The 10,004-nt window shown below is 53.3% G+C and overlaps 1 protein-coding gene across 1 annotated transcript in view; it reads right to left on the bottom strand.

Annotated features, from left to right (window-relative positions):
- HAS1 (hyaluronan synthase 1) overlaps positions 1-2,557 on the bottom strand; it is a 14,945-nt gene extending 12,388 nt beyond the window's left edge. Inside the window, exon 1 of the mRNA XM_032264635.1 lies at positions 2,360-2,557. Coding sequence (XP_032120526.1) covers positions 2,360-2,368 — 9 coding nt within the window. The 5' untranslated portion in view covers positions 2,369-2,557. The remainder of the gene's footprint in view (positions 1-2,359) is intronic.
- Between the last annotated feature and the right edge of the window lie 7,447 nt (positions 2,558-10,004).

Genomic DNA, 10,004 nt, shown 5'->3' with positions numbered 1-10,004 from the left:
AGGCAAGGCACTGTGGCTCACACCTGTAATCCCAGCACTTTGGGAGGCCAAGGCAGGTGGATCACCTGAGTCAGGAGTTCGAGACCAGCCTGGCTAACATTGTGAAACCAAAATTTAAAAATTAGCTGGGCGTGGTGGTGCACGCCTGTGGTCCCAGCTACTCAGGAGGCTGGGGCAGGAGAATCTCTTGAACCCGGGAGGTGGAGGTTGCAGTGAGCTGAGATGGCGCCACTGCGCATCAACCTGGGTGACAGTGTGAGACTCCGTATCCAAATAATCCTAATTATTATTATTGAGACAGGATCTTGCTGTGTTGCCCAGGCTGGTCTCGAACTCCTGGGCTCAAGCAATCCTCCTGCCTTGCCCTCCCCAAAGTGCTGGGATTATAGGTGTGAGCTACTACACCTGGTCTCTACAATAACTTTATAGGGTAGGTACCTTTACTGTCTCCTGTTACAGATAAGGAAACTGAGACACAGAGAGGCAAATACTTTTACCCAAGGTCACTCAGGTACTAAGCAGAGTCAGGGGTCAAATTTAGGTAGTCTTGCTCTGGCGTCTCCTCTATGCCTCATATGCCACCAGTTCCTGCCTCCTAGGCTGACTGTGGGTTATTTAAATGCGTCATTAAGGTGGAGACCTTCGTGTCCAATACAGGTACCACCAGCCACGTGTCTACAGAGCACTTGAAATGCAGCCAGTGTCACCGAGCAACTGTTTTTAATTGTATTTAATTTTAATTTACTTAAATTTAAAAGCTCTTACCTGATTCAGTTATTGGAAAGCTTTTAAATGTGTTTGGAACGAGTTGCGTCTAGGATGCTCCTTTTATAACTGTAAAGTTTATAAAATCTAAACACAGATTAGGTATTTACAATGGAAAGGTAACATCGAAGTCAGAAGTGCCATAAAAACACACTGGATTTTGAAGCCCAAGTCTGGGGAAAAGAAAGTGAAATATCTCATTGACATATATTGCTAAGACCTGCTACTGCCTGCAACCTGAGAATTTTTTTTTTTATGTCTTTAGATGGTTTTTAAAAGCCAAAAGAAGAATGTCTGTGGAGCATGAAAAATATGAAATTCAAATTTCAGTGTCCTTAAATGAAGTTTTATTGGTACACAACCACATTCATTTGTTTATACATCATCTGCGGCTGATTCCACATTTACAACATCAAAGTTGAGTACTTTCAAAAGAGACCAGATGGCCCCCAAAACCTTCAAATATGTAATATTGGGCCCTTTACCAAAAAAAATGTGCTGGCCCCCGACACACTGGGTTAAATAAAAATACATTATTAAAATTAATTTCATAATTTTGTTTTTGTTTTTTCAAATGTGGCTACAAGAGAATTTTAAATTAGATAATGTGGATTTTGTTATGTTTCTACAGGACAAAGCTGAGATACAGCGTTTAAGCTCTCAACATTAAACATTATTCTTTCTTCCTGAATCCTCCTTCTCTCTTCCTTTACCTCAAACCTGGCCCTGCCTCAGTTCCCGAGGGCAGCGCAATTCATGCTGGGGATCCAGAAGGTGGTGATTCCAGAAACACAGATGAACACACGTGTAGACACACCCCCCACACGTGAACTCACGCATGAGTGATACATAGAATGAAAATACTCGTGTTCCACAGGATGGCCCCAGGCACCCACGCAGGCCAAACACAGTGATCCTGCCACCCCACCGACAGCCACACAGGTGAACCTGCAGACACACACCCCTCAGTAGGAAAAAGCAACACCAGGAAGGGATGCCCCCGTGGCCACAAACACACAGAGACCCACCTGAGAGTCTGGGGCAATGGGGTGCACAGGGAAGATGGCAGGAGAAATAGCAGCTGACTGTCAAGCTGATACTGAGCCAGATGAAATTGCCATTCTCACAAGTTTAGAGCAGCTCAGTGTCAGCGATTTCATTTGGTTCAACTTAGTAGCTATTGAGCACACGAAACAGAAATCCGTTCCCATGTGCCACAGGCAAATCCAACTCACTCAGTCGCTTTCACTTGCTCTTTCTCTCTGCCTCCTGGGGAGCACAGACATACCCGAATTTATAGCAAGATACACAGGTACACAAATACGGACAGGTCACATCTCACCTACACGTACTGGTGATGGCCGCCCACACACGACAGTGTATACCCAGATGGAAACCTGCACACTTAGCCTCACATGCTCGCTGTCCCCCACACACATGTGGTCACTGATACGGATACACACATGGAATCACACACACACAGTTCCCTAACACGTGGTCACACATATGGCACTAGTTTCTCCCACATGGCTGTACACGCGCGCGCGCGCGCACACACACACACACACACACACACAGACACACACACACACACCTGTCTCATTGCAGTGGGTCTGACCAGGCTCTCTCTTCTCTCCGGCTTGCTCTCCCAGCCTCTCTGTGGCCAGAGAGCTGGAGGGGGATCATTTGAAGACCAGTGCAGGCGGGGGCGGGAGCCAGCGCTGACGTCAGGCTAAGCTGGGCCAGGGGCTCTGAGGTCACGGCCCAGCCGGGCAGCTCCACCCGCTTCCCGCTATTACTCCCACCCCCCTCAGCCAGGCGGGCCTCCCTTCCCAGGCCCCCATGTCTCCCCACGCCCCTCCTCTCCCAGCCTCTCTCCTTTATTCCATCCCTCTTCCTCCCCTCTCTTGTCCCTTGTCTCCCCTGATTTTTCTCTTCCATCTCGCTTGCATTTGGGGGTTCCCCTCAGCCCCTTCATGCCCTACCCCTGTATTTCCCTCCATCCCTTTCTTCCCCCGCAGCCACTATTTCTCCTCCTCTCTTTCTTGGTAACTTCGTCTCTCCCCCATTACCACTTTTCTCCAGGTTTCTGTCTTTCTCTCCATCCCTGTCTTTCTCTCCACTTCTCTTTCCTCCTCTCACCCTCATTTCTTTCTCTCCTTCCTTTAAAGCTCTCCCCACCTCCCCCTTCTCACCTTCCCCAGCCACCCCCGCCCTGCCTCTCCCCACAGCCGCCCCTGCTGTCCCCAGGATCCATCTCTGGGCTGGGCCCCCAGGGACATGTCTCAGCAACTGGTAGACGGAATGAAACACACACACGTGTGTGCTGTGGGTGTGCCTGTGTGTGCGCTGGCCTGAGCCACGGCTGCCTGGAACCGGAGCTGTGAGTGAACGTCTGTCTGTTCAGTGCCTGACGTGGGTCTGCGTATTTGCACCAGGGTCTGTGTCGGAGGGCTGGGGCGCCTGGATTTGTATCCCTGGGGACTCGGGGATGAACTCAGAGAGTTGTCAGTCAGCTGCCCTTGGGGAGCCAGCCGGGGTCTGTCAGTGCTCTCAACCATCAGGGAAACTGAGTCTGAGTAAGGGTGGAAAAGAGATGTGGGACATGGGGTGCCTGGGCCTCAGCCCTTTGGACCAGAAGATCGTGATAAATGTCTGTTTCCATACCCTTCTTTCCATGAATCTTTAAAAAGCTGTCTGCATCTAATTCTGTTCTTCTCTCTGCCCTCTTACTGTAAACCGTGGATGTGTGACTTTCTGCCTTGTCGATACCTCGTTCCCTTTCTCCCTGCCTGTGACTCCGACGACCTTTTGTGTCTGGCGGGGGCCAGCTCCCGGACAGCCTGGAAGACATGGAGCAGCTGGGAGAAATTCCTCTGTCCTTCTCTCTCCTTGTCTCTGTCTCTCCCTGAGTCTCTGTCATTTTGTTTCTCTGTCCCCGTCTGTTTCTCGGTTGTCTGAGTCTCCGCTTCTGTGTATTCCTGTTTCTCCTCCTCGTGCCCCCTCACAACCACTCTCTCTCTGTTTTGACCTAGGAGTATGTCTGTCCCTTTGCATTTCTGACGTGTCCCTGACTTTCTTCTTCTATGGCTCTCACTCTTTCTGAGTGCCTCTCCCTGACTTTCCTCGCTGTGTCCGTGTGTGTGTCTCTTCCTTTCTGTCTCTGCTTCTCCCTCTATCTCACTCTCTATCTCTGTCTCTATCATCTTCTCTCAGTCTCTCTGCATCCCCATCTCTTTCTTTTCTTTTTCTTTTCTTTTTTTATTCAAGACAGAGTCTTACTCTGTGGCCCAGGCTGGATTGCAGTGGCGAGATCTTGGCTCCCTGCAACCTTTGCCTCCCGGGTTCAAGTGATGCTCCTGCCTCCGCCTCCCAACTAGCTGTAACTACAGGCGTGCACCACCACACCCAGCTAATTTTTTGTATTTTTAGTAGAGATGGGATTTCACCATGTTGGCCAGGCTAGTCTTGAACTTCAGACCTCAAGTGATCCGCCTGTTTTGGCCTTCCAAAATGCTAGGATTACAGGCGTGAGCCACCGTGCCTATCTCTTTGTGAGGCGTGCGCGCACTCTCTCTCTCTCTCTCATTCACTGTTTCTCTCCGTTTCTGTTTCTACATCTTTGCCTCTCCCTGCTGCTCCATCTCTTCCAGCCTGTCCTGGAGTTCTCCCCTGCCAGATACCAAGTCCTCACACCCTGGGTTTTCCCAAGGAGGGAGCCCCAGACCAAGCCTCTTGCCTGGGCCTGGCTGTCAGGGAGAAGGAACATTCCCAAGGAGCCCGAACACCCCGCCCATCAACCAGGGCGGGCAGGCTGTGTCTGACGCTGTTGCTGGGAGCCAGGCTGCCTGGCGTCTGGCTGTGTCAGGATGATGGAACCTCAGATGATCTGAGGCCAGCCCACAGCAGAAGGGGAGGGTGAGTCCTCTGCCCAGTGGGAGGGGGCAGTACAGGCTCCACCCAGAAGCCAGGCATTTGGCTGCCCAGCCCCCACCCCGCCCAGCCCCGGGTGGAGCAGCTGTATAAAACCAGATGTTTCTAAAACCAGAGTGTGGATGAGGAAGGAGAGCCAGGCCTTTAATCCCCAAAGGTTCCCTCCTCCAAGACCCAGGAGTCCAGGTTCCCAGCCCTCCTCCCGCAGACCCAGACATCCAGGTTCCCAGTCCCCTCTAACTCAGACACAGGCGGCCAGGCTCCAGCCCCTCCTCCCTCAGACCCAGGAGTCCAGACTTACAGCCCCTCCTCCCTCAGACCCAGGAGTCTAGGCCCCCAGCACCTCCTCCCTCAGACCCAGGAGCCCAAGCCCCCCGCCCCTCCTTCCTCAAATCCAGGGGTCCAGGCCCCAGCCCCTCCTCCCTGAGACTCAGGAGTCCAGACCCCCAGCCCCTCCTCCCTCAGACCCAGGAGTCCAGACCCCCAGTCCCTCCTCCCTCAGACCCAGGAGTCCAGGCTCAGAGCCCCTCCTCCCTCAGACCCCAAAGTCTCAACTCTCAGCTTTCTTCTACCTTGGACCTACATGTCCAGCCCCCCAGAATTTCTTGCAAGAAGAGATGACCAAGGCTGGAAGCAGCCAAGTCAAGTGCTGAAGGACAGGGAGGAGTGAAGCTGGGCAATCCTACCCAAGGCTGGGCTGCTGGTGGAGGGACAGGTAGGGTCCCGCACCCCTCACTAACAGTCATCTCTCCCGTGGTGGCTGAGCTCCAGTCCCTGCCCTGGGTCCACAGTGGCCCCCCGAACATTTCAGCCATCATCAGGAAACCTCAGGGTACACCTTACAGAACACCTGGACAGAAGGAGCGTAGAGTGGGAGAGGTAAGGCAAAAATGAAGAAAAGGCAGAGGCGAGAACATTCATTCATTTTGGGGTCATCTCGTGAGCCCTGGTGGATGGGGCTAGGTTGGGCGATGCCGGGCACACAGAGATGACTCAGCCCTGGGCCCTGCCCTTGGGGAGATGCCAGTCTGGTGGAGAAGACAGCTGTATAAACAGAGGGCCACGAAACAGTGCAAGGATGCACCAACCCAGCCCAAGAGTCAGGGAGGACTTCCTGGAGGAGGTGATGCTGGCTGATGAGGAGTTAGCTGTGGTCAGGGTAGGGATGGAAGGTGAGTCAAAAAAAAAAAGGGGCTTCCACGGCAAGAAATGGTGTGGCCAGTCAAAAAAGTAAGAGTGGATTGATGCTGTGAAGCACACAGGTTGAAACAAGGAGGTGGGGGATTGCAGGGTGCCTAATGAAAAAAAAATTTTTTTTGACCAGGCACAGTGGCTCACGCCTCTAATCCCAGTACTTTGGGAGGCCAAGGCAGGCAGATCACTTAAGGTCAGGAGTTCGAGACCAGCCTGGCCAACATGGAGAAACCCTGTCTCTACTAAAAATGCAAAAATTAGCCAGGTGTGGTGACATGCACCTGTAATCCCAGCTACTTGGGAGGCTGAGGCAGGAGAATCGCTTGAACCCTGGAGGCAGAGCTTGCAGTGAGCCAAGATCGCTCCACTGCACTCCAGACTCCCGTTTCAAAAAAAAAAAAAATTTTTTTTAACTAAGTAACAATTATACATATTAATGGTGTACAACTCGAGGTTTCCTCTATATATATATACATTGTGAAATGGCTAAATCAAGCTATTTAAAGCATGCAACATGGAATGCAGGAATCAGAGGATGGTGGCACTGGGGAGCCTTGGAAGGCCTGTGAGCAAGGGAGGGACAGGATCAGTGCTGGGTCTGAGTACGGAACAAACTGGATGGAGAGACGGGGGGCTGTGGGCCAGGATGAGCCGCTGGGTAGTGGGGTTGCAGCACAGATCCCTGGGGCTTTTCCAGGCTGGAGAGGAAGTGTGAGTGAGGTTCGGCAGAGATGCAGGATCCCGGGAGCCAGGAGCAAGAAGACTGGGAGATGGACACAGACACGGTGGGCTAACTCGCCAAGCCTCTGACCTCAGCTAGTGCTGGCGACAGTTGCTCCTGCGTGTGCCCTGTCACAGGCAGGTACTTCCCCAGGAACCAGTGAGGGCAGGGGGTCTCTGGGCAGCAACCCGAAGAGGTCCTTGTTTTATTAAATGCTTGAATCCAGGTAGATGGTTTCTTTGCTAGGTGTCCTGGGTTGGGAAGGGAAATGCATTGGGGGGATCTAGATGCCGAGAGACAGAGGAGAAAGGAAGGGAGGGAAAGGGAGGAAGCATGGAAGCTGGCTTCTGTGACCATCTATTCAATAGCGAAACCTGCCCTAGCCCTGGATTCCAGACCCCCGTTACTGTCCTCTGCTTTTTCCTTTTCTTTTTCCCCATAGCATTGATCCCCTTCCTACATAACGCATAACTTTCGTAAGGTATGTTTAGTATCTTTTTTTTTTTTTTAAGACAGAGTCTTGCCAGGCTGGAGGGCAGTGCCGTGATCTCGGCCCACTGCAACCTCCACCTCCCAGGTTCACACAATTCTCCTGCCTCAGCCTCTCAAGTAGCTGGGACTATGGGCAGGTGCCACCACGCCCAGCTAATTTTTGTATTTTTTTTAGTAGAGATGGGGTTTCACCATGTTTGCCAGGATGGTCTCAATCTCTTGACCTCATGATCTGCCCTCCTTGTCCTCCCAAACTGCTAGGATTACAGGCGTGAGCCACAGCGTCCGGCTGTCTTTTTGTACAGTGTGTATCTTCCTGGTTGGAATGCAAGCTCTACACAGGTGCTGTCTTTATCTGGCTTGTTCATGGCTCGTTCCTATGGACCTTTTTCTAGTACCTGGTAGGTGCTCAACAAATATGTGTTGAACAAATATGTGGGGTCAGGAGAGGAAGTCAGATTGGTAGATGGAGAGGGGAGAGAAAAAGGAGAGCAGCCAGGGATGGTGGCTCACGCCTGTAAGCCCAACACTTTGGGAGCCTGGGGTGGGTGGATCATGAGGTCAGGGGTTCGAGATTAGCCTAGCCAACATGGTGAAACCCCGTCTCTACTAAAAATACAAAAATTAGCTCAATGTGGTGAGGCATGCCTGTAGTTGCAGCTACTCATGAGGCTGACGCAGGAGAATCACTTGAACACCAGAGGTGGAGTTTGCAGTGAGCCAAGATTGTGCCACTGCACTCCAGCCTAAGCAACAAAGTGACTCTGTCTGGGGGGTGGGGAAACAGAGAGGAAGGAATGAGCGAAGGAGAGATAAAGGAAGAAGGAGGACAGAGAGAGGGAGAGGAGGAGGGAAGGAAACAGAAGGATGGGGAGGAAGGTCAGAAGAGGAGGAGGAGAATGGAGGAAGGAGAGAGAGAGGGAAGGATAGGGAAGAGGGGGAGGAGAGAGTTGGGGAGAGAGAGTCCAGCAGCGGGGACCCCCACCCCACCCCTACATAATAATTCTATGGACACCACTCAGAGTGGCCAGTCATGGGAGGTGGGACCTTAGACCAAAAAGACTCCAGGATCAGCAAAGACCCTAAGTCTGGAAAGAGGCTGCCTCTGGACTTCCAGGAACTCAGAGCCCTGGGTGGGTGAGAGTTAGACTGGACACACGTATTCTGGGAAACACCTTGGCTCCCATGATTCTGCTGAAATCCTGGGAGGGAGGGAGCGCGGCCAGCAAGGATGACTGTACATCCACCTTCTGCCTCCAGCCAGTGCCTTTGGGGGAAACTGTAGGGCTTCTAGAGCTGGGAGGAGGGAGAGGAAGAACTGGAGGGGAGAGCCCTGCCTGTCTCCTGTCGAAGGCACTTTCTACCCCAGCATCCACCGTCTCTCCTGCCCCTTTCCCTGGAGGGAAACAGAGGCTGCAAGAGCCAGAGGGAGAGGGAGGGAGGGGCTTCCTTTTGCAAAAGCTGTCTAACCTCTCCAGGGAAGCAAGAGAGGAGCAGATTCATTTTCCAGATAGGGAAACTGACGCACAAGAAGAGTAGTTTCCTGGGACAAGCGATACAGCACACAGGCAGCACGGCCAGGTAACTGAAATCAGGCATTAGGCATTATCCATCACCGAGGGAGGAGGAAGGAGCTGGGAGCTTAGATCTGAGAGCCTTGATTCCTGGGTCTGAGGGAGGAGGGGCTGGGGCCTGGACTGCTGGGTCTGAGGGAGGAGGGGCTGGGGCCTGGACTCTGGGGTCTGAGGGAGGAGGGGCTGGGGCCTGGACTGCTGGGTCTGAGGGAGGAGGGGCTGGGGCCTAGACTCCGGGGTCTGAGGGAGGAGGGCCTGGACCTAGACTCCGGGGTCTGAGGGAGGAGGGGCTGGGGCCTAGACTCCGGGGTCTGAGGGAGGAGGGCCTGGACCCAGACTCCGGGGTCTGAGGGAGGAGGGCCTGGACCCAGACTCCAGGGTCTGAGGGAGGAGGGCCTGGACCCGGACTCTGGGGACTGAGGGAGGAGGGCCTGGACCCGGACTCCTGGGTCTCAGAGAGGAGGGGCTGGTCCTGCACTCCTGGGTCTCAGGGAGGTGGGGCTGGGGGCCTAGCATCCTGTGGACTCAAGATGAGGCCTGGGCCCCTCGATTCTCAGCTCCATCCATTGCATTCCGAGCACTGACAGAAAACTTTCCCAAGCCCAGCTTCCTTTCACACTTGTGGCTTAGCTCCCGGCTTAACCCCGCCCTCCACAAGTTCCCATTGTCTAACTTGCCTCCTGCATCGGCCTCCACCACAGTCAGGGCAGAAGAGTCTCCGTAGGACAAACACGGCAATCCGATTCAGAAAACAGATCCAAAGGTGGGGATCCAGGGCCCGGGGCTGGTGGCCTGGACTTCTGGGGCCACCAGGGAGGAGTGGATTTGAAAGAAAATCCCGGGCCAGGCACAGTGGCTCACGCCTGTAATCCCAGCACTTTGGGAGGCCGAGGCAGGAGGACCATGTGAGGTGAAATCCCGTCTCTACCAAAAACACAAAAATGAGCTGGGCGTGGTAGGGGGGCAGGTGCCTGTAATCCCAGCTACTAAAGAGGCTGAGGCAGGAGAATTGCTTAAACCTGAGAGGTGCAGGTTGCAGTGAGCCAAGATTATGCCAATGCACTCCAGCCTGGGTGACAGAGTGAAACTGTGTCTCAAAAAAAATAAGTAGGGCCGAGCACGGTGGCTCACGCCTGTAATCCCAGCACTTTGGGAGGCCGAGGTGGGCAGATCACCTGAGATCAGAAGTTCAAGACCAGTCTGACCGACATGCAGAAACCCCGTCTCTACTAAAACTACAAAATTAGCTGGGCGTGGTGGCGCATGCCTGTAATCTCAGCTACTCCAGAGGCTGGGGCAGGAGAATGGCTTGAACTCAGGAGGTG

This window comes from Sapajus apella, unplaced genomic scaffold (genome assembly GCF_009761245.1).
Source record: "Sapajus apella isolate SASKATOON/1434 unplaced genomic scaffold, GSC_monkey_1.0 scaffold144, whole genome shotgun sequence".
NCBI lineage: Eukaryota > Metazoa > Chordata > Mammalia > Primates > Cebidae > Sapajus > Sapajus apella.
This window is presented reverse-complemented; position numbering and strand designations above follow the sequence as displayed.